Source organism: Lipomyces doorenjongii (assembly GCF_038497915.1).
Source record: "Lipomyces doorenjongii strain NRRL Y-27504 unplaced genomic scaffold V1508scaffold_20, whole genome shotgun sequence".
Lineage (NCBI taxonomy): Eukaryota > Fungi > Ascomycota > Lipomycetes > Lipomycetales > Lipomycetaceae > Lipomyces > Lipomyces doorenjongii.
The window spans coordinates 199611-223016 of NW_027118087.1; the positions used below are offsets into that span (position 1 = coordinate 199611).

Here is a 23406-nt window from a genome sequence, read left to right on the forward strand (position 1 = left end):
ATCTCTGGTATAAATCCGGGGGTAAAACTGTCAATAGCAACTCTATCGCGGCGATAGCTGACGGGTCTGTACCAGGTGCACCAAAATAGCAGCGATGCCGTTTGTTCATTAATTAGCGTTTTTACGGACACAAAACACTAATCCCAATTACGACAATTAGACGACATCAGAATCAGTGCAATGCTTCGTCTCCGCGATTTCAGGCTAGCCGAGACCGCACGCGTGCCGAGGATCCATAGACCACCTCGTCCTGTTCACCACCTCTACGACCTCGTCTTTACAGTTTTTTTGCAAGTTGTTCTCAAGACAGGACTGCTCGTCAAATGGCGCCGAAACCGCATTCGCTCCCCCTCTTCTTCCTCCCTCATACGACAGTCCTACTGCCGGGCGTAGTGCTCGCGCTGGCGATATCACGACCAGACAACAACGCGCTTGTGGCAGCGCTCTACAAAGCCGCGAACGCGGGCGTTGGCGACCGGATAAACAGATTTGTTGGATGTTTGCCGTGGCAATCGTCCATCGACGAGTCGGATGCTAGCGGAAAGGTGGCGATGATCGTGGACGGCAGGGCTGAGAGTGATAACGCGACGGCGCTTGTGAAGGTCGGGAATCGCGATGACCGGTTGTTTTATGTGAGTAATTTGTAATCGTCGGAGTGGTATTTTTTTGCTGAAGTGTGTTAGGAATACGGGTGTATGGCAAGGATAATACGATTGGACCGGACTGTGACCGGGGGGTTACAGGTGGTTTTGGAGGGGGTGTCTCGGTTCCATGTCGCGAAGGTTACGCAGCAGACGCCGTATTATGTCGTTGATGTGGAACATTTCAAAGAGACATGTACGTCTCATAATAATTCTCTGTATCCGACTTGTCTGACTAATATCGGTAGTGCTCGATTCATCTGATATCCCCACCTACACAGTCGTCGCCCAACTGAAACGACTTTCTCGCGATCTCATCGCTGTTCTCAAGTCGTTGTCATCATCATCGTCATCCACAGTTACACCAATCCCATCGGGTGGCCCGCAACTCGCCAACAACGCCGGTGCGCTCCGTCGTCTCGAAGCACTCGTCAACACTAGCTCGTTCCAGGACGCAGGTAAAATCGCCGATCTCATGGTTTTCGCACTCGACGTGCCAGTAGGGGAGAAATTACAATTTTTGCAGACCGAGGATATCAATATTCGTCTAGAGAAGGCAGTCGAGTTGTTGTCTCGCCAGTTGAATGTAAGTTTGCTGTATGAAGTGTTGAGAGCCTGGGGGAGAATGCTGATGAGAGTAGATGATTAAGCTGTCGCAAAAGATAAATACTTCCGTTGACTCTTCTTTGAGCAAGAAACAGCGTGATTTTCTACTTAGACAGCAACTGAAAGCGTACGTTCCTTCACATATGTCCACGGTTAGCAGTCACTGACGGATTAGAATCCGGCAAGAGCTCGGCGAGAAAGAAAGCGACGGCAACGACGAAGACGACTACACCGAACTCGTCAAGAAACTCGAAGCAGCAAAGCTTACGCCCGAAGCCGGCAAGGTTGTGCAGCGGGAATTAAAGCGGCTCAAGCGCATGCATCCAACACAGGCTGAGTACCAAGTCTGTCGGACGTATCTCGAGACTTTAGCCGAGATTCCGTGGTCGGCGGCGACTGACGACAAGATCGATAGTGCGACGATCCGGGCAGCGAAAGAGCAGCTCGACCATGATCATTATGGGCTCGAATCGGTCAAGCGACGGTTATTGGAATACCTGGCGGTCGTGCGCCTCAAGTCGCGTGGACAAGACCACAGCGTTATCGAAAAGGCTCCGATCCTTTTGCTGGTAGGGCCACCGGGAGTCGGCAAGACTAGTTTAGCCCGCAGCGTCGCGACTGCTCTGGGGCGAAACTTCCACCGAATCAGTCTCGGCGGCGTCCGCGACGAAGCGGAAATTCGTGGGCACCGGCGCACGTACGTCGGCGCGATGCCGGGTCTCATCGTGCAGGGCCTGCGCAAAGCCGGCGTCGTAAACCCGGTATTTCTGCTTGACGAGATCGACAAGGTCGGCGAGAACAATTTCCACGGCGACCCCTCTGCTGCCATGCTTGAAGTTCTCGATCCAGAGCAAAACCACACTTTTAATGACCACTACGTTAACATTCCGATCGATCTTTCGAAAACGCTGTTTATAGCGACCGCGAATTCAACAGATACTATTTCGCCGCCGTTGCTGGATCGAATGGAGATGATCAGCTTGTCAGGGTACACGTACCTCGAGAAGAAACACATTGCGCAGCAGTACCTGTTGCCCAAGCAAATTACCGCGAACGGACTTGGACCAGAGCAAGTCCAGGTTTCGGACGACGTTTTGCTCAAGATCGCCACGTCGTATACACGGGAAGCAGGTGTGCGGAATCTTGAGCGCGAGATAGCGACCGTGTGCCGCGGGAAAGCGGTTGAATTTGCTGAATCTCTTGAGCCGACTGGCGATGGCGCTAAGAAGAAGGAGTACAACCCCATCGTCACAGTCGACGACGTCGAAAGATTCCTCGGGATGGAGAAATACGAGTCTGAGATTGCTGCACGGGAAAATCGGCCGGGCGTTGTGACCGGGTTGGCGTACATGGGCAGCGGCAATGGAGGGTTGCTGTTCATTGAAGCTAGCAAGTACCCGTCGTCCGGTAGTGGCGGCGGCGGATTGCAGCTGACTGGCAATCTCGGCGACGTGATTAAAGAGTCGGCGATGATCGCACTGACGTGGGTTCGCGCGCACGGGTTCGAATTACAGTTGGCGGACACGCGGACGGAGAACCCGGTCGCAAATAACGACATCCACATACACGCGCCTGCGGGCGCGATTCCGAAAGACGGACCGAGCGCCGGCGTGGCGATGACGGTCGCGCTAGTGTCTCTGTTGGGCATGAAACCAGTTCCCGCGGATGTGGCCATGACCGGCGAAATAACGCTCAGAGGACAGATCCTGCCTGTGGGGGGGATTAAAGAGAAAGTACTGGCGGCACATCGGGCCGGGATTCGGAAGATTATCTTGCCGGCGCGGAATAAAAAGGACGTCGAGCACGACATGCCTGCGAACGTCAAAGCGGAGGTCACGTTTGTTTTTGTAGGGAACATGTGGGACGTATTGAATGAGGTGCGTTTTCAATTTTCATTTGCGATAATAACCGGAAGAGATGCTGACATTTGTGAGTAGTTGTGGCCGGAAACGGTGCGGCCTATTGCGATTGTTGAAAGCCGGCTGTAGGTCGACATACTCGGAGACTATGTACGGAGTCGGATCGGATATTATCATATAGTAGCTGTTGATTAACTGCCTTGGAATTCAAATGTTTATAAATCGTGTTTTCTTTATAACTAGGCAGCGTTTCTCGTTCTCGCAATGCCCTAACCCAACTGGTTTTTACCCTAACTTTCGTGACCATCGCCGCCGTAACTTGTAGAAATCCCGGCCAAAAAAAGATAACGTCATCGCACACAACAACTAGAAATGGCCGACGACATCGATATTGACACACTGCTATCCCGGGAATCTGCTCAGTTAGCGCGTGACCGCGAAATTGCGCGGATCCTGGCGACGCACCCTCTCGACGCGTACGCGATGCTGGATCTGCTGCCGGGCTGTCCCGCGGGGGACATCAAGGCACAGTACCGACGCAAATCGCTGCTGATTCACCCGGACAAGACGACGAACCCGGATGCGCCGACGGCGTTTGACCAGTTGAAGAAGGCGCAGGACGAGTTGCTTGACGACAAGAAGCGGGGGATACTTGATTCGGTGTTTTCGGATGCGCGCCGGCTAGTCATGAGAAGTAAAGGGTGGGGTGTTGATCATCCTGATGTTGATGGGAAGGAGTTTGTGAAGGAGTGGAGGGTGATGGTGGGCAAGATGCTTGAGGAGGATAAAGGCCGGCGCGAGAAGCTGGCAAAGGCGCAGATGCAGGCCGAGGGGCGGGAGCGGGAACGGGCGGAGCGGGAAGTGGAGGAACGCAAGCGGAAACGAGAGATGGAGAAGAAGTGGGAGGACACGAGGGACGAGCGGATTAGTAACTGGCGGGATTTTAAGAAGGGTGGGGTAAAGAAGAAGAAGGCCAAGACAAATGTGTTGGGATAGACGTTGTTGTACTCGGCGTTTTTGGAGTTTGTGGGATTAGTTTATCTAGCACACGCTATATACAAAATTTTCCATAGTACAGCAAAATTAAAATAATACAAGAAATAATACAAGAACGCCATATCCTACATCTATGCCAATATGTCACCCAATCCGAACCCGCGTCGCATCGGCCACGACACCAAAATCTCTTCGAGGATTCGAACAACAACATACTCAACAATCCTACCGCGCATTCCTGCCCGCACAAAAACAACCGCGCATGCGGGGTCAGCGCTAATTTGGCGCGCGACGATCTGAAGCGATGTTCCACTCGCCGCGGGACCCTCTGTGCTGAGCACTGGCCGAACCAACTCTGCCAGCGACGTGTCGATTAGTATCCCATTGACTACCGCATCGTCCTCGTCAGAGGTCCCTAGGCTTACTAATGCTTGTGAAATCTGGTCATCGCGTGTCGAATTTGGGGGCAGTACCTCGCCGAGTGTTGCTGGCATCGATATGCGTGTCCGAAGTGCCTCCGACAACTGCACAATCTGCAGTTCCCGACTCCATCGCGCGATAATGTACAGGTCGTCGCGAGGGGTATATAGCCCATGCACTGGCTGCGTCGATAGCGGGGACAGTTGCGGCAACATTTGCGAAGGGGATCGCGATGGTGGTAAATTATTTGAAGAGAATTGCGGGGACGAATGGATTCTGTGTTCCAGGCGTCCTCCTGACGGTGGCATCCGCACGCCTGGTGCGATATTGCCCTGTCCCCGTAGCGGCGCGATGGAATACGAACTGGACGGAGAGGAGGACGCGGAGGTGGAGGAAGAACGCGGGGTCGAAGAAGGGTCGTCGCGTATTCTCGGTCGTCCGCGTTTTTTATGACGGACGTCGACACAAGTGTCCTGCTCTCGTTAGCCAAAGTTCCTTACCTTGTCTGTCAGATATCTGCGAAAACGGAGAGACGTACTTGTTTTCCGAGGTTAATGCATCGTTGGCATGGCCTGGCGACTGTTTCAATGTTAGCTCAGCCTGACTTGACAAGGGACATGCGATCAAATGAAACTACTGAATGAATAAAGATAAAACGATAACGCCGAACGCCAACGAGATCAGAACATACTCCAGAATATCAGGAAGAAATAATTGGACGCAAGATGGGGATAAACTCGACATTGCAGCAGATATACGTGAAGTATATCTGTGAACTACTTAAAAAGTAGCGAACAGACTACGACTTTCGCAACCGTTTAGTGCGCACGATGACGATCAAAGTAGGGCAAAGGCGGCACGAAACTTAGCGCGAGTCAGAACAGAACAGAGCAGAACATCGCAGAATAGACGACGAGATGCGGAGAGATATATACGAGATCCTGGCGCAGGCAATGGACGTGCCTGACTAGTCCGAAGACGATACGACGTAGGGTTTGGTTCGTTAGAGTTGATATCCAGAAATAGTATCTGTGATCTAAAACTGGAGCAGCAATGGTATTGTTTGTGGCAGGAGTAGATTGCTGCAAGAACGGACCAATTGACAGAAGGCAGCAGATTAAGATAAAAATAGAGATCGCTAGACGACAATCACTCATTGTAAATTTAGCATCTGCAGTGGACGACGAGAAACAGACATGGGATGGAGCAGGAATAGCGGGCCGCCTGCATTATCCAATGAGCACATTTGCGAAGAGGTGGCTGGTGCTCAGTGCTCATGGCTTATCCCCTGAACGTTTCGAGTTCAAGAAAGAACGGCGCCACAAAGCACCAAGACGGCGAGTGGAGACAGAGATAGTGGAATACATGTAATTATTACAATAAATATATGTAATAAGATGAGCTCTGCTCCTCATTTCTCGATCGCGACTTGTAGCGAGCAATGCGTATAGCTAGTTATGCAGACTCAAATATGTCGATAACTTGACACTCGACACGCGACACGACTGCGACAAGAGGTTGACAGCGGCGCTTGCCGGGGGCTTGCCGCAAATATATGATTGCACATTACACTTATGCCTCTTCTTTGATGATACAGTCGCTTTTACAACTTATGGTTGCTTTTTCCCCTGGTGTGTGCGGCGTACGGTCAAACTCTATCGCGGTCAGCCGCCGCTTAGGTTTCCAGGAGTTTACCACTCACTCGACGAACTAACGCTTGCACTGCTCCATCCGGCATCCGTGGAACCGGCTGTCCTATGTAATTGTATGCGTACGATATATATATCTATATATATATATGTATGCGTATAAAGCAGATGCTGTCAATCTCGTCAGGGTAACGCAATATTGCGGAAATTGATTTCAAGGTTTAATGACGTCTTCTGTCAACAACCAGTAGGCGGGTGCTTGACACAACATGCCACAGAATCCGCCGGCTTATGTGAACGTTTGATGATTGAAGATCGGGCTCCACGACGACAGTAGTCGTGTGACAAGTCCACCAAGGCGGGCAAGGCTCGAAGACCGGGACAGGGTATGATAGTGATATTCAAAGCAGCAGTCATGAAAACAACAGACCCAATCCCGAAATCCAAGCCGTAGAAGCAAAAGTATGAAAGTGAAGCGAATAAGTATGTAAATCAAAGGAAATGGGACATACCATCACACGCCAAATGCGCCTTCTTACAATTCGAGCATGCAGTAACAACATGCGACTTTGTCCGTCTCATTTCGCGGTCGGCACTCGTCGATGACGATGACAGTTGTTGACTAGCCGCGTCAGACAGTGGGCCACTTGGCTGCACGGGCGGCAAGTTCGGCGTCGGCGTCAGGAACTGGTGCTGGCCTTCGCCAAACCACAGGAGAGGAGGCAATGACATTCGTCGCGCGAATCTAAGCTCGTTAACACGGTTCATCGGATTGTCGTATGCCCCATCGAGGAATAAGTTACATACGCGCTTGTCAGCGGTGGCAATTGCTGCTGTATGCGATGGCCTGCTAGGTTATACGGAGGCACGTACGGCGACTGAGAAGGCGCCATGATTGCGTTAAGTCTCATGGGACTGGGGACGACGTTCTCCCGTAACGGCGATGGTAGCGTTTGCGCTGAGAGCGCGTGTTGCTGCGATGCCGATGCTGGGGGCAATTGAACCGGCAAGGACTGTGATCTCACCAGCGAGGGGACAGACAGTGCAGTCGAAGTTGATGATCCGACCGAGGACGACCTCGAGACAGGTTGGCAGGGTTCTTGTCCGGGGAGATGCGACGGCGGCGCATCGGACATATCTGATCAGTATGCTGCTGGTAACATGTGCGGGCAGCTGCGTGAAGCAAGACTTTGAGAAAGACAGACAACACTGGGCAAATGAGAATATATAGTTACAGAGCGGGCAACCGGGCAACCGCTAGCGCAAAGACTAAGAAAAGGCACGAAGCAGTCAAAGGAAGACTTAGCCGGAGTTAGGCTAGTCAGGTCGCTTGCAGCCATGACGTCATTCTCTAAGCAGTTAAAGTGCAATATGTTAGTCTATTTCCAGATAGCCTCTTTTCACACAAATACACTTTAGCTCTATCACAGGGCGGGGCACGACCGCTTTGTATCGACATGAAATGTCGAGCTCATGTCGAGCCCTCGATCGCCTACTTCTCCTGTCGTATCCGACATCTTGGAGTTCGTATTCGTGTTCGCCCTAGTCGAATCTCCCGCTGATGCTTTGTTTATAAGCTTCAATCGGTAGACCATTCATTAGTTCCTGTCAAGTTCGACTCTGCCGTTATCGCTGCAAAAGACACGATTTTCCATCGAACAGAGGCACCACCCACCGGACCCCTTCTCCAGCTGCGGGCGGAACATCGCGGACATTAGCCCCACCCGCACCCGGCAAGGTCAAAAATAGCACCATCGCCAGCTGCAAGGGGCTCGCATTTTGCAGTGTTCGCTCAAGTCACCAAACTCAGACTTGCAATCACCGTCACCAACGTTTCAGCCGTGCGATGACTAGATTTTTGTTTACCTATCCTGCAAGCCACCAGCAGTGTTCGAACCTCGTCCGACTCTAGGGATCGGCACAGATAGACGGATAAGGATACATCCGTGGATATCCGTCGTGGATACGGATACAGATAGAGAGTCTGCGGGTAAGGATGCGGATACGGATAACGTAATATCGATTAGTTATATCCATGGACATATCTATCCACGGACGTATCATGGGGATCTCCGCCCTGTCCAGGTCAACACAGTTTACGGCAACCACAATTCCATCACCGCCTCGCGCGATATGGGAATTTATCGGTCTCTAGGCCATTGTACGAAACATGCAAAAGTATCCCGTTATTCTACAATGTAGCCCATCAGATTTATCATCCGATGGCCGCTCCCTCGTCTACACTGACGAGACAGTAAGTTGAATTTCTCACCATGTTATTGATATCAACCCGTAACATCGCACTACAACATTGATAAATGTCACATAATAGTCTTAACCCAAATCTAATAGATAAACTATACAAAAAGATCAACGCTCGTCAATCACAAACAAAAAAATACAATCGCACACTAAACGAGTGGTTACGACACTGAACTACTAAATGCAAAATATCGTATAAATAGAAGACACAATTTTTAAAAAATATTCAATCAATATTTTCCGTCGCCATCTCACTTCTGCTTCGGCGATGTAGGCGAATACCGCGGCGACGACGGTGAGAATGACGGCGACGTCGGGCTGTACGCCGGAGAAGTTGGCGAGAATGAAGGCGACGTCGGGCTGTATGTCGGCGACGTCGGAGAGAACGAAGGAGACGTGGGACTATACGTCGGTGACGTTGGCGAGAAGCTTGGAGACGTCGGGCTGTACGTTGGCGATGTCGGCGAGAAGCTCGGTGACGTGGGACTATACGTAGGCGACGTGGGGCTGTACGTCGGAGACGTAGGCGAGTAGGTCGGTGACGTGGGCGAATAGCTCGGTGACGTCGGGCTGTACGTTGGCGACGTAGGTGAATAGCTCGGCGACGTCGGGCTGTACGTTGGCGACGTCGGTGAATAACCTGGCGACGTCGGCGAGTACCGCGGCGATGTCGGACTATATGCTGGGCTCGTCGGTGCTATTATCGTGTTAGCAACAGTTAATGCCAGAAAACGCCATTAAACAAAAACTTACAGAATCTCGGCGACGTAGCAAAGCTCGGACTGACAGCCATTCCTGGAGACGACGGACTGTAAGTGGGCGACGCCGGCGAGTAACCTGGCGACGTCGGGCTCGTGCCAAACGACATCGGAGACGCCCCTCCAAACGACGAGAAAGGCGAGCTCGGACTGTATCCAGGGGACTGCGCACCTGCTCCGTAAGGACTAGCTCCAAATCCGCCACCGTACTCAGTCAGTCCGCCACGATCGTCAATACCACCAGAGCTCACAACAGGTGAGAATGACGCCATCGGATCTGGCGACCCCAAGTAGCCGCCGTCCGAGTATGCAGGTGACCGGCCCTCGTACGGTGTAGCCGCACCTTCTGCCACTCCATTTGGACCACCAATGTTGACCATGCCGCCGCGACTGTAGTCGACCGGCAAGCTGGCAAACATCTTCTCGTCCAGCATGAGATCGAAATCGCCTGTACCTAGTGGTGCAAGCTGCCCCAACATAATATTCTCCGACACACCGCGGCAATCATCCAATTCCGCCGCCGCTGCCGCCTCTAGTAGAATCTCGACTGTCTCCTCGAACGAACAACGCATCAGCGCACCTGTGTCCGCACGATTGATGCCGTGACGCGTGATTGCCATCAAATGGCCGCGCGATGTCATGACGTCAACTAGCAAAGCCAAATGTCGATAGTTCACGTACGAACCGTCGAACGCTATAACGTTCAAGATCTCTCGGTACAGTGCCCCACGCGTAGCCTCGATGCCCAGCACCGACAACACTTCGACGAACGAGTTTGTGTACGTCCTCGTGTAGTCCACTCCATCGACTGCCATAACCTCAGCTAGATTCACACCATCCGTCTCGAGCACCCACTCCTTTTGCTTCTGATACTCGCCATTGGCATTCGGTAGGTTAGGCTCATACTGTAACATAAAAACTCGCGAAATGCCCTCGACACCACGAAGCGAGATAGACGACAGCATATGTGCTTCGATTCGCTTCAGAATGGCATCCTCCTCCGCGTCAACTTCTTCCTCCAAACCTTTCGGATCTCGCATGACTCGGCATCGAATGATCAGCCTCTCAGAGTTGTCTTCAGACCAGATCACAAATAGGTCGTCCTTAAAATCCTCGGTAATCTTCTCAGCGACTTGGCTCATAGTCAGCTGACGATCAAGCATCTTTGCACGGTCCAGCTCGAAACGCAATAGCCATGGCGACTGTCTGTGAATGCTAGCCTCAACCTGCTCGTCGGGAATAGAGAAATACGCCTCCACCGTATCCAGGTCCTCTTCTATAACAGTCGTATGGGGATCAGGATCGTAGAAAATCTCCGTTGCAGCAGTAACCGTCCTCAATGTTGTGTGCTCGATCGCACTCTGAACCGTCTTGGCCATGTCCATCGATGCCGCGTACTCCGGCAGCAAGTAGATGCTCAAGCTAGGCGTCTTGATGTTCTTCGCCACATTGAGGATTTCCTTCAGACGCGGGACACCAAGCGTTACGTTCTTGGAAGAGACACCGGCATAGTGGAAAGTATTCAATGTCATCTGCGTAGCCGGCTCACCAATTGACTGCGCCGCAATCACACCCACCATCTCGCCTGCAGCGACAACCGCTCTGGCAAACTGCGCATCAATCTGGCCCACAACCCAATCAAACGCAACCCTGTTCAGTCGATACTCCTCAAACACTCGCTTGCTAGCCAACCGCGATCGGACTAGGCACTGGAACAAAGTTGTCGCGTTATCCTGGATCTCTTGAACAACGGAATCGTTTCCACGTACAACAATGATCTTGTTGCACAATTCTCGGACTTTCTCCACGACCTCAACCGGAGTCAGATCACTTGCCTTTTGTCTATCAAGATGGAAAATCTGCTGAGAATTCCGAATAATTCTGTGAATATTGACAGGCAATGGCCAAGCATCTTCGCCGTTCTTAAACACAAAATCCCGCAGGAACTTGCGATCTTGCCATAGTTGCTCATACTCCTCATCCAACACCTGCTGGACTTCAACGTCACCAATGATATCGTTACCGCATTCCAAGAGTGATGGCTTAAGTGACCACATTGCGTCCATAAGGTCAATCTTGTAACGCTGCTCGAACCTATCATTGGATCCGGACATGGAGTCAACGCTTTGCTTCTCGACATAGGTGGCGTCAAGACCGTCTTCGCCATACACAAACTGAAGAACATCACCAAGCGAGTTACGAACTGTCCCGTCATACTTAACGCTGACGTCCTCAAGCGCCTTAACCAGACGCCGCTGAATGTAACCAGTTTCGGCAGTCTTAACTGCAGTATCAATAATACCCTCACGACCAGCCATAGCATGGAAGAAGAATTCTTGAGGAGTCAAACCACGCAGGTACGAGTTCTCAATGAAACCACGAGACTCGGGACTATAATCATCCTTCGTGAAATGTGGCAATGTACGGTACGAGAAACCGAAAGGAACACGTTTTCCCTCCACCATTTGCTGCCCAACACACGCAGACATCTGAGAAATGTTGATGAACGAACCCTTCGAACCAGCGACGACCATCTGTTTTACGTTGTTGGCGTCCGTCAAACTAGTCTCCGCAGATCGACCAGCGGTGTCGCGAGCAGTATTGAGCACTTTACTGACTTTTTGTTCAAATGATTCACGGAGAGTCATACCAGGCTCCGGCGGAAGTCTGTTCGCCTGAGCGTCCAAAATAATCTGCTGTACCTCACGCTTGGCCTGCGCGATCGTGTTTGTAATATTGCGCATAGTCTTTGCATCGGCAATCGTGTCGCCAATACCAATCGAGAAACCGTTATGAAGCAGCCAGTAGTTGACGACAGTTTGCGTACCTCCGATAAAGTCGCGTGCAGCGATAGGTCCCTTCTCACGCATGATAGTGTGAATCAAACCGCCACTTGTCGCACCAACCGTCTTCTTGTCAACGATACCAAACATTATCTCACCATTCTCAATCATCATGCCGTTGTCACGAACACTGAGCAACGTATTTTTCTCATCGTAACGCTGTAAGTTGATACCCTTTGGAATAACCATACTGAGCATCTGTTTTCCTGTCCAGAGAGGCTTTGGTTTCTGGATTGCTGGTTGAGGAATAACGCCATCCCAATTAGGCACCCAATAGAGGACGTTCATGACTTGGTCAAAAGTCAAAAAGTTATCACGCTTTGTAAGCTTGCGAATACCGCAAAGCGTGTCCTGCACGATGCCCATAACAGGCTTGTTCGACTGGGGTGACACAATCTGAAGAGGAACAGCGCAGATCTGAGTCAACTCAGCTCTGGTCTCCTCAGACTGCGGAACATGAAGATTCATCTCATCACCATCGAAATCGGCATTATATGGTGACGTAACCGACAAGTTCAACCGGAAAGTCGAGTATGGCATAACTTTAACTCTGTGGGCCATCATAGACATCTTGTGCAACGAAGGCTGCCGGTTAAAGAGTACCGGATCATCGTCGACAATGTGCCGCTCAACGCGCCAACCGTACTGAAGGGTGATTTCGCCAGCACGTTTGTGATAACGCAGATCGATGCGCTCACCAGTATCTCGGATAACATACTTGGCACCAGGATGCTCATTGGGACCATTTCTCACAAGCTGTGTCAATTTATGGATATTATATGGAGTAACAATCTCAGGATAAGTCAATGTTCTCGCGATACTGCGCGGAACACCAACCTGATCTAGAGCCAAGTTGGGATCACCACTGATAACTGTTCGCGCTGAGAAGTCGACACGTTTTCCCATTAGGTTGCCACGCAGACGCCCTTCTTTTCCCTTTAGGCGAGCACGGATAGACTTGACAGGGCGGCCTGACTTCTGAAGGGCTTGTGGCTGTCCGGCGATATCGTTGTCCATATAAGTAGCCACATGGAATTGCAACAAAGACTCAAACTCGTTCAGTACGTGTGCTGGCGCACCCTCCTGATCACATCGCCTGACATTCGCATTCGCCTTCAGGATATCGGCAAGCTTGTAGGTCAAATCATCCTCTCCTCTGGCAGCCTCAGTGATAGCAATACTGGGACGGACGGGAGGTGGAGGAACCGGAAGAACAGTGATAATAAGCCACTCAGGTCGCGCGTAGTCGACATTCAATCCCAATCTCTCCAAATCTTGATCTGAAATATGCTTGAAGACATTGAGAATCTCCTGAGGCTTAAGCTGGCGACGCTCGGGTTGGTCTAACTCCTCGTTCTTGTCCTTCTTCCAAACACCCCATAATTTCAATCCATCACGTCGAATCGTAGGTTGGGCATTACCACAGCCACCATGAGCGATCTTCTTTGGTTTCTTCTCGCCAAAGTCCTCGTCGTCGTCATTCGGAGCATCGGTTTCGCACATCATCTTGCCTTTGCAAAGAGACCAAACGGCCTGGAATCGGCGCTTTGGATCACGAATCTTAATGGCTTGGGCGAAAGCGGGGTTGCTCTATATTTCGCAAAAACAGTAAATTCCATAATCTTCCAAAATAGAGCGACAAACAAAATTATTAATACTCACTTCGTCAAGCTTAAGCTTTCCACAATGAAAGCAAACAGCCTCACATATCTTCTTAATCTTCGCGATAAATCCTGCATGCACAATAATACGTTAGACACAACATAAAGTTTCATTGTATACACAAGCATGCTCGCGGTGAAACTGACCAATATGAAAAACTGGCTTCGCAAGCTCAATGTGACCGAAGTGGCCGCAGCACTCAGACATGCCCTCGCCGCACTATAAATAAGAATTTGGTAAGTTTCAAATACTTTATTTTTGCCTAGCGAATATTTCTGATGCGATTGCCACTGGAACATAACGTACAGTTTCGCACTTGAAGTTCCTATCAATGGACCCCAGCCGAGCATCATTAAGGCCACCAACACGAGGACGCTGACGAGTTTCATCCATTGTTTCCGGATATTCGATTTTTGCAACACTCATCGCTTTCTATATTGGCCATATTAGTATGCGCAGTTAAAGGGCTTCAAAAGAGCATGGTGACATCGGGTGGCGCTTACGATCTCCTCAGGCGATAGGATTCCAAATTGGATCTGCAGATATCACTGTTAGTATTTATTCGCATCAAATCAATCAAAATACTGCATAATATTGCAACATAATCCGTATTCCCACCAAATACACACCTCCTTGACCGTCTTCAACGGAGCCGAAGAGTACGGAAACAATACGCCACTCATGTTGATAGTAGCAATAGGAACAAAACTTCGAGTGTAGTTTTTCCCAGCTCGTTGGAGCCGCCTATCTCGTTCTCACCGAAACCTCTGTCTATATTACAAAAAACAACCAAATCCAGTAATCAGTGAAAGAGACGAGTCGAGACAGGATCAAAACCGGATCGAAGATGAGATTGTGGGTAATACGCTGCTGCGGGACGAAATTCAAATCGAAGCTAGAGCGCAAAATGTGTGGCCAGTACTCTCTGTACCCGCATTCTGAACTTTACGCACTGATGGCGCTACGCCAATTCTGGATAACCTCCGGTTAGGGCTCCTTGTACAAGATCATCGTGATTGTTTCCAAAACCGCATATTCAACCATCAACTGACGTCTGCAGCAAAAAACTTGCGGCAAGTTATGTATGTCCTCATCTTCATCATTGTAGTTGATTAGGAATGATTTTATGTATTGCGACTTTATTTGCATTCCAGTACTATTGGTTCGGATACAATTTCGAACAAAGACAAATCCGACCAGGACTTGGTCAGGGCAAGAACAAGGATGCCAACACGTGCGGTACAATTCTCAATAGTATTTCGGCAATTTACCCAACATCTAAGCGGGGTCGCATTTAATATGTTTGAAAGACAACGACTGTCTACAACAGGATCTTGTAATACTCAATTGGATTACATACGTATCTTACAGTACCGAGGCTAGGCAGACCGAGCATACACAAGCAACCATCCATATCCGTACATTTTGACACTTCCCTCAATTTTAATCATACATAATCCGCCAAAAACAATTATTAACCCCAGATCCATATAGCGCCATATCTATTGTACAGACCGCCCCGGACTCTTGCATAACAACGCAATCCGACAATCTACTCAACAACCTTTCTCCTCCGTCCCCGTCCTGGACCAGTTCCAGGTTCGGGCTTCTCACCCGACACAGCAACTGCATCCGGATACTTCCCAACAGTCTCCGCCAGGAAGTCAAATTGTTCCGTGCTTAACACGGCCTGCTTCAAATGTGCTGGAGACACGCGCTTTGCATTACGCATGCGAGCCTGATTACAAGATTCTTGTACAAGAGAAATCATAAATAATTCGAGTGCTTTAGCCACTACTAAGGGCGTCGCTTGTGCGACCTTTCCGATATCATCGTCGGCCTGCATGATCTTTTTAATACGTGCCTTTTATACCTTTCGTTAGCCACTATCAATAATCAACCAAGGCATATTATGTTGTCTTCAACTAAATTAAACGTACCACCGGGAACCGCGTCTTTATTATAGGCAGTGGCTGCTGCAGCTGATTGCTCGTCGGAGGGACATATTCGTCACTTGCGTCCATATTGACTGGTCAGTGTTAAATTCACCGAAGAAAAATTCGACCTCGTAAAACAATAGTTTCACTACTATTAGTCCTGAAGGCAGGACACCACTAGTCGACGCCGTAGTAATATCCTGGACGGTGAGCGCCGCAACTGTTTACTGTCGCTATGAGAATCTCGACGCCGTATCGCGTCGAGGCATCGCTGTATTTATAACTGGGGCCGCGCCGCACCGCCATTGCGCAGGGGTCTCGCGTCGACCGGCGAAATTTCTTGCAGACGTCAACCCTATTGTCTGACCCTGTAGCTGTTATTGGCAATTTAGTACTTGGGTCAGTATGCTCCGGGTAAGGGTATATTGACCTGATATTTCACAACGAACAATAGACAAAATAAGCTGCCAAATTATGGAGATCCAGTTTAGCTCCCCGGAGCACTGATCATGACGGACGTAAATTCTATCTTCAATGTATGTCATGGACTAATTGTTAGTTACTCTTCAATCGCTTACCTAACTGTCATAACAAAAGAAATCTGGAGGTTCGGCCACAAAGAAGCGAGGTCTGGATGATCTGTCAAACCTTGGTAAGACACCAATCTATGTGTTGTTAACACTTTTTAGATTCACTAATACTGTACCGCAGTCAAAAGATATAAGAGTGATTTAGATGATGAGCCAACTAGCGAAGACCCGTCAGTAGTTCATGATGATTTCAAACGCGACGGTAGCTCTACAAATTTACCGCCAGATGAGCCTCTTGAGGACGACGAAGGAGGTCGCTTTTTTGGCGGCGGTCTGACTGAAGAGCAACGCGAGGTTTTAGACTACGTTGAGAAGTACGAGGACCAAGTAGAAGACGAAAAGCACGATGCAGGATGGGTTCGTCGGCAGATCACTAAACTGAATCGATTAATTCAACGAAACGCCCAGCTTCGCGCAAAGTTCTATGACAAGCCTCAGAAGTTCTTGGAATCGGAAGAGGTTTTAGATACAGCAGTAAAGTCTTTGTCAGTCCTAACGGAGCATTCGAAGCTGTATCCAACGTTCGTGGAGAATGACGGCCTGAAGATCTTCGGAGATTTGTTCGCGCATGAAAATTCAGACATCGTGGTTGATGCTGTGCAAGTGTTCGAGGAACTTACGGATGAAGATACAAAAGCAGAGGACGTTGACATGAAAGTTTTGCTAAATGGTGCGATTGATGCGGGTCTGCTTGGCGCTTTGATCACTAACCTTGGTCGGCTCGACAACAGTAAAGGTGTCCGCGGCAGTGAGGAAAAGCAGGCCGACGAAGACGAGACTGAAGAACCTGAAAGGGCGGGTGTGTTCCAGATACTTAATGTGGTTGAGAATTTTAGCGCCTTCCAGGATACAGTAGATATGCTTTTCATCGACAACACAAGTAAAAGACGAGTCGGTGATACCGGCCTTTTGCCGTGGCTTTTGCAACGAGTTCTCGTGAAAGAAAAGCCCGTCTCTCAAAATATGCAATATGCTGCAGAGGTGCTATCAATTATTCTTCAAAAATCAAAAATATCTCGCGTTCATTTTTGTCAGCAAGAGTATACCAACAAAGACCTTGGTGAGCTCTCTGGTGTCGACGTCCTTCTCCGCATCTTGGCTGGCTATCGCCATTTTGACCCGCCAATAGAGGAACCCGAAGAAACGGAAATGTTTGAAAATGTGTTTGATTCCCTGGCTATTGTCGTTCAAGATCTTGTGGGAAAGGACAAACTATTGGAATACGAAGGTATTGATTTGCTTCTGCTCTTCGTCAAGAATGGTGGTAAGCATGGCAAAGCACGCGCAGTTAAAGTCCTAGACTATGCACTTTCATCGGGATCGTCGTCGCAGCTAGCAACAGATTTTGTGAATAATAACGGCCTTCCCGTCACTTTCAAATTGTTCATGTCGTCACGCTTTGCAGATGCAAAGAATCACCGATCGGCGGCTCGCGAGAAGAACAGTACGACACATATATCACTGGATGCTGTTCTCGGAATTATAGCTTCGCTGTTCCGAAGTTTGCCCGATTCATCTCCGCAGAAAGTGAAGCTACTCGCGCGATTCGTCGAAAAGAATTTTGAGAAGCTAGATCGGCTATTGTTGATCCGTGATTTTACTGCTGAACGAATAGATCGTGTCAACGTCATAATTGATGGTGAACGCGCGACCTTTATGAAAACAAGACCGAATCAAAAGGAAGATATTGAGGATTGGGAAGCGGAATTGGAGGCACGTGAGGCAGAGTGGTATATCCGGCGATTAGAAGACGGCTTGTTTAGATTGCAACTTATTGATACTGTCGTCGCTTGGCTTGTTGCTGAGGATGATGAAGGTGACTTGGGTATTAAAGATAATATTGTGAAGAAGCTCGCCGAGACAAAGGCTACGTTAGAGGATGTTAAGAATACGCTAGAAGTTTATCGCCAAGATATTTTACCGAAGACTCCAACTACCGAGAAGGGCAATGTCGACGGTGCAACGGAGGAAGAACTAGAGCAACGGCAGGAAGCTGCCGATCTAGCAGAAATGTTGGCTGTGCTTATCGAATTTTTGTAAGATTTATCGTGTAATACTAGTGTACATACTAATCAAATTGGATGCGTTTCTTCGTCTATATACAAAAAATTACCTAGCGAAATTAAGTTTACTGACTCCAACGATCGCTTCTGAATATTTTCCAGCCTCGTCGTTCAATTTATCATAGCTATCCGCTTTCCGAGCTTCATTCAATGCTGTCTTAACGCCGGCATCCTCCACCAGCTTGCGCTCCTCACGGGCAATTTCTGCCCAAAACTGTGCGAACTGAAGACGCAATTTGTCGTCATTAATAATGGCACCTCTGACCATACTAGCACTTCGTTCCTTCTGTAGGATATCATCCAATTTCCGCTCCAGTTCATGGAAGTCGCGAATAATTGTCTCATGCTCTGAAACAAATGTTCCGTCATCGTCGTCGTCGTCCAGCACCCACCGATTCGTCCCAACAAGCCATGTAATGCCCGCAAGTACAATATCAAAAGTTGCTAATATCTCATCCCTTTGTCTTAGCAAGTCGTCCAAGAGCCACTGCGTTGTAACTCGACCCCTTGCGTTGATATTCGCAGACGGATCAAAGGTCAACAACCGCCACACAACGTAGACCATTGCAATGACTAGCACGACGGATGTTGAGATTCTAATAGCACCCAGTTTCTTGCAGAGAGCGGTACTCACTCCAACTATACCAATCTGTGCGAAGACAGGCCATAGTAATGTCGGTAGGACATATAACCTATACGAACTCTCATTCGTTATGGAACACCATGAGCAATCCGTAATGGCACTGCCAAATGCTGCATATATTGCTCTTGATTTGGGTGACGTGAGTTTCGTGAGTATAAATTCTGTACGTTCGTTATATCTTCCAAGCCGTGCTAATATCGCGGCCACTGATTCCGTCGGAGTGAGGATTGGTAAGCCAGTGATTTGGAAGACATTGTTGTTAAATTTGCCTTGTGGATTACCTCTCAAAAATACGGCGACGTGGGCAAGATGTAATATAGCCGCCAAGAAAAATATAAAAATTATGCTCATATATGTCGCAGAAAGAGAAACAGGACTGGTGCGGTGTGCATTGCCAGTAAAGCTCCCAGTATGTCGGAACCGTTGAACATAGCCGATAATCCTTGGCAATAAAAACGGAGCGAGGATGGTTATGAGCGTCTGCAGTGATGCTAGACTGACCATTTTGCTGCTTATATTCTTTGTCTATGAGGATACGAATGAGGTCATATCGTGCAATGACCGTGTATACTTACTTGTATTGGCGACTTGTTGTTCCTGAGATTAGTTTAACCACGATCGATATTCCGGCGAGGTCGATAGCTAAATTCCGCTGAACGCTCAAGCCGCATGCTCCATCTTCGCTTGTACATAACCCCGTCACTCGATAATTCGTGAAAGCGAGACTAAACCGCATTAGCTTGACTCACGGCATCTTGCAGACTATTATTGTACGATAATAATAACCAATATTCATTGGTAAGGTCACTAATCAGTGCTAAGCCCTCACAATATTTTGGATCAATGATCGGTGTTCAGTGCCGAATACATCAGCTCAGCTACTCGACTAGTAATCATGTCAGTTTATGATGTAACTATGCGGCCGTTGTTAGCAGCCGCCAAAAACGTGAAGCCGATAACGCAAGCAGAGTTTGCTTCATCACTACTTCGCCTCTTTGATTTCAAAATCCCAAGGGTATTTGGTAGGCAACGTTTATTATCACACAAGATTGAGTTATTCTAAGGTCGCGTAGGGATTGCCTTGTCTGGAGGCGTGGATTCAATGTGTCTCGCATACCTATCTGACTTATTTGCACGGAAGCATGGCAGCACGGTCTTCGCCTTCACAGTGGACCATAAACTCCGTGACGGCAGTTCCAGCGAGGCTAAGTCTATATCTAATGTGTTGGCCACTCAATTAGGAGGCACACATCCACATCTTCGTCATGAAATTCTCGAATTGGACTGGAAATACGCTGAAAAGGCATCGCATACGATCGAGCGCACTGCACGAACACTACGATATCGTGCGCTAGCAAAGGCTTGCGTTAAGCATCGCATTGAGCATTTATTACTGGCGCATAATTTGGATGATCAAGTTGAGACAGTTATAATTCGATTGCTGAGGGGTAGTACTAGTCGGGGATTGGCTGGAATGCGGAGAGTGTGTTGGATCCCGGAGGGGCATTCTACCTACGGTGCCCATCATGTCAAAATTTTGAGACCACTGTTACTACAGTCGAAGGTAAATGCGAACTTATTGAATGTGATTTGGAAGAGTGGAGATTAACGATAATAGGTTCGATTAATAGCTACATCCCTCGAAGCCCAGCTCCAGTGGTTTGAAGACATGACGAACCACGATCCCACTTACACCAAACGTAATGCAGTCCGGTACCTCCTCAGCCAGCCCGAAAAACTGCCACAAGCATTACGCCCAGAGAAACTTGCATCGTTCTGTGAGAGATTATCCGTTCAAAGACGTCAAACTGATCTGCTAGGTCTGCAACTATTCAGACAGGAAATAGATAGCGGTAATATCACCTTTTCAAGGAGTTCAATGATTGCTATCTGGAGAATGCGGCCAGAAGCATATGAAGGAATGAATTTAAACTCTCTTGTGTCATTTATACAGCGACTAGTCAGTATGGTCACTCCTCTCGACCTCAGTGATATCTCTAGTCAGCAATATAGAGAAGTCGTGACTAAGTTACTGGATCCCAAAGAAACCACATTCACATTCATGAATATACAATGGACGCACACTACCAAAGCAGTCACGCGGCGTAAGCAAGTGGGACGGGCGTACTTGGAAGCACAACCTAATGGCGGAAAGTTAACGCCGTCGCCATTTGGTGGGCGCAAATTACAGCCACACAAAAGTGCGAAGAACCGCCGATTTAGCTTGACAGTCAACCGATCAGCAGTCAAGGAAAAACAGCGAGAAGTTCGTGTTGAGCATTACTGGACACTCGCTCGACAGCCTATTCCTGGACATAATCAACCGGTAGCGGTTGTATTGATACCGCCTTCTGGTTGGTCAGACTGGGCGCTATGGGATGGCCGAATGTGGTTTCGATTCCGGTGGGAAACCACAAAGCAAACATCCCCAAAACCGATCATGATTAGACCATTCAGCCAGATGGACCGATACACTATCAGCAAATTCGGGCCCGATGTCGAGCGTACTTTCAATGCGAAGACTAAGGCAATAAATGGTCGGCAGTTATCTACATTACCTGTACTGCATGATCCTGAAATAGCGAGAATGATTGGCATGCCCAGCGTAAAATTCTACATCGGGACGCGGGAACTCTTATGCGAAATGACACCAAAGAATCAGGACGTTCTTACAGACCGGCGGTAATTTTCATCATTAGATTCATTGTATATACTGATAACATGGCAAAACGTTTATGTACAGTACAACACAGACCATTACAAGCATCAAAACACCATATGAATACAAGTATTAAACGCCTAAACAAATCATGCCCGAACCAACACAACATCACCATATGCCTCCAACGACTGCAAAGCCTGCTTCCGGGGAATTTGTATATCTGTACAAATGTCATCAAAATGCTTAGTCTTTTTAGTTAATCGCAGTAGCTGCTTATCTGTTGGATTAGCGGCTGACGCGTTAATATCTTCCAGTACCGGGAATATATTTACACGATATATAATCCCTTTTATGATACCGAAAGATATGAACCGTCGTATATCGATCCCTCGCAATTGGTCCCGATTGGCGATATACCACTCCTTCAGGGTCTGTCCATTGTGTAAGGAACAGTACAGTTCCAATAGATCGCACACATTTCGCTTCTTTGCTCCAGGCGAAGCCACGTATGACTGGCATTCGTCGCCGAGGTGTCGATCTTTTGCAAGCGCAGAAATATCCGCAGTGCACGCATAAGAATTGCTGAACTGGAAAATATCAACCACTATCACACAGCCATAGTACATGAGATGCTGAATACATTTTCGTGTCAAACCGTAGTCAGTATCAGCGAGTTCAGCAATTTTGCGGACTGAATTGATGCCATCGATGAATTCTACAATCTGTTCACACCTGTCAGCACAAACTCATAGTCGAAGTTTACAGTGCGACATACCTTCTCCATGGTAGGATCCCAGTTGACGTCCATTACTGCCTTCAGTTGGACTGTACTAATTGGAACGTGAAAGGCCTTTATACGAGGCGGCGGGCGATGTAATGGGAATAATTTTACGTTGATACTATTTGCCTCGTCGATTGGGATGAAGCATTCGCAATAGTTGTTGAGATCTTCAAATATCTGATCAACAATACTCTTCAAGCCCTCATTCATTAGTGAGGATGATAGAAACTTGTTCTGTTCCTCTAATGCCTGAAACATCTTTGATAGCTTCCTCACCACTGGGTTGTAAGCTGATATATCCGCGTTCTTGTGGAAGACGAAGCAAAAGTTGAAAAGAAAAGAATTGCGAGCGTAACTGGAGCCCCATATATGAACGGGATGGGAGACTATCCGGTAGTTATTAACCCTTATCGTCAACAACTTATTACATAGCTGTGGTTTCGGAATAATATAGCTGTTAATAGATTCGAAGTCGAATAACGGGGCATTGAATGCCGAGGAATCCGTAGATCTGACAACACTTCCCGGCGGTACCTGGTAGAGCACTTTGGTACCCTCCGTCGGATGGAAGGTCGCGTAGAACAATGACAAGATTTGGGGGAACCCTAGATCAGTGTGCTAGTCAGAGCCGACGTCCATTACTGTCTGTCACACACAGTCGATTGAAACATGAGACCAATACCACGTACCTCCAAAATCAGCCATTCTTCGACGGTGTAGGGATACTTCTCATATGCCACCAATTGAGATGCGGGAGCAACAGTCACCAAGCAGGTAGATCTGAATTGCTTCGTGCTTCGCCGGTGAGAACCGAATCAATTAGCCCTAGTCGGACTGACAACTCTGTTAACGTTTATGTTTCGTTGAACTTAGCACGCGAAACAAGCGCGAGAATTCGGCAGGCGGGTTTCAGGATTCGAATGGTGTGAATGGCAGCTATTCTGTGAGATAGTTGAGATATCTTGCGATGAAGTAAACACGGATGCGCTAAAACAAAATGTGTAGTGATTGCGTTGCTCGACCTGTTGATCTCG

At 48.5% G+C, this 23406-nt stretch overlaps 9 protein-coding genes across 9 annotated transcripts; 4 read left to right on the forward strand and 5 right to left on the reverse strand.

Moving 5' to 3' along the window:
- Positions 1-175: 175 nt before the first annotated feature.
- V1508DRAFT_416371 (Lon protease C-terminal proteolytic domain-containing protein) lies at positions 176-3376 on the forward strand. The gene is made up of 6 exons (XM_066940191.1): positions 176-632; positions 684-837; positions 890-1227; positions 1283-1374; positions 1423-3124; positions 3185-3376. Exons 1-6 carry the CDS (start codon positions 324-326, stop codon positions 3233-3235), a joined length of 2646 nt encoding a protein of 881 aa, XP_066796240.1. The 5' UTR covers positions 176-323; the 3' UTR covers positions 3236-3376.
- A 65-nt stretch (positions 3377-3441) lies between these two features.
- V1508DRAFT_416373 (uncharacterized protein) lies at positions 3442-4274 on the forward strand. The gene has a single exon (XM_066940192.1). The coding sequence runs from the start codon at positions 3479-3481 to the stop codon at positions 4100-4102; it is 624 nt and encodes a 207-aa protein (XP_066796241.1). The 5' UTR covers positions 3442-3478; the 3' UTR covers positions 4103-4274.
- V1508DRAFT_416377 (uncharacterized protein) lies at positions 4121-7351 on the reverse strand. The gene is made up of 4 exons (XM_066940193.1): positions 6979-7351; positions 6684-6916; positions 5061-5101; positions 4121-4995 (listed from the first exon to the last, which is right to left on the reverse strand). The coding sequence occupies exons 1-4, from the start codon at positions 7305-7307 to the stop codon at positions 4234-4236; spliced, it is 1365 nt and encodes a 454-aa protein (XP_066796242.1). The 5' UTR covers positions 7308-7351; the 3' UTR covers positions 4121-4233.
- Positions 7352-8430: 1079 nt separating this feature from the next.
- On the reverse strand, positions 8431-14566 carry V1508DRAFT_416385 (DNA-directed RNA polymerase II subunit RPB1). Its single transcript, XM_066940194.1, has 7 exons — positions 14326-14566; positions 14200-14232; positions 14003-14128; positions 13843-13915; positions 13697-13767; positions 9187-13624; positions 8431-9130 (listed from the first exon to the last, which is right to left on the reverse strand). The coding sequence occupies exons 1-7, from the start codon at positions 14377-14379 to the stop codon at positions 8685-8687; spliced, it is 5241 nt and encodes a 1746-aa protein (XP_066796243.1). The 5' UTR covers positions 14380-14566; the 3' UTR covers positions 8431-8684.
- Positions 14567-15121: 555 nt separating this feature from the next.
- Positions 15122-15876, reverse strand: V1508DRAFT_108575 (DNA polymerase epsilon subunit C). Its single transcript, XM_066935855.1, has 2 exons — positions 15637-15876; positions 15122-15560 (listed from the first exon to the last, which is right to left on the reverse strand). The coding sequence occupies exons 1-2, from the start codon at positions 15718-15720 to the stop codon at positions 15249-15251; spliced, it is 396 nt and encodes a 131-aa protein (XP_066796244.1). The 5' UTR covers positions 15721-15876; the 3' UTR covers positions 15122-15248.
- A 224-nt stretch (positions 15877-16100) lies between these two features.
- On the forward strand, positions 16101-18407 carry V1508DRAFT_416392 (Catenin-beta-like protein). Its single transcript, XM_066940195.1, has 3 exons — positions 16101-16169; positions 16231-16285; positions 16345-18407. Exons 1-3 carry the CDS (start codon positions 16143-16145, stop codon positions 18261-18263), a joined length of 2001 nt encoding a protein of 666 aa, XP_066796245.1. The 5' UTR covers positions 16101-16142; the 3' UTR covers positions 18264-18407.
- V1508DRAFT_455495 (uncharacterized protein) lies at positions 18243-19577 on the reverse strand. The gene is made up of 2 exons (XM_066942617.1): positions 19505-19577; positions 18243-19454 (listed from the first exon to the last, which is right to left on the reverse strand). The coding sequence occupies exon 2, from the start codon at positions 19431-19433 to the stop codon at positions 18333-18335; it is 1101 nt and encodes a 366-aa protein (XP_066796246.1). The 5' UTR covers positions 19434-19454; positions 19505-19577; the 3' UTR covers positions 18243-18332.
- On the forward strand, positions 19566-21682 carry V1508DRAFT_369840 (PP-loop family-domain-containing protein). Its single transcript, XM_066937451.1, has 3 exons — positions 19566-19951; positions 20003-20493; positions 20548-21682. Exons 1-3 carry the CDS (start codon positions 19825-19827, stop codon positions 21613-21615), a joined length of 1686 nt encoding a protein of 561 aa, XP_066796247.1. The 5' UTR covers positions 19566-19824; the 3' UTR covers positions 21616-21682.
- V1508DRAFT_369843 (nitrogen permease regulator 2) lies at positions 21619-23388 on the reverse strand. Its single transcript, XM_066937452.1, has 3 exons — positions 23062-23388; positions 22367-22977; positions 21619-22313 (listed from the first exon to the last, which is right to left on the reverse strand). The coding sequence occupies exons 1-3, from the start codon at positions 23075-23077 to the stop codon at positions 21738-21740; spliced, it is 1203 nt and encodes a 400-aa protein (XP_066796248.1). The 5' UTR covers positions 23078-23388; the 3' UTR covers positions 21619-21737.
- Between the last annotated feature and the right edge of the window lie 18 nt (positions 23389-23406).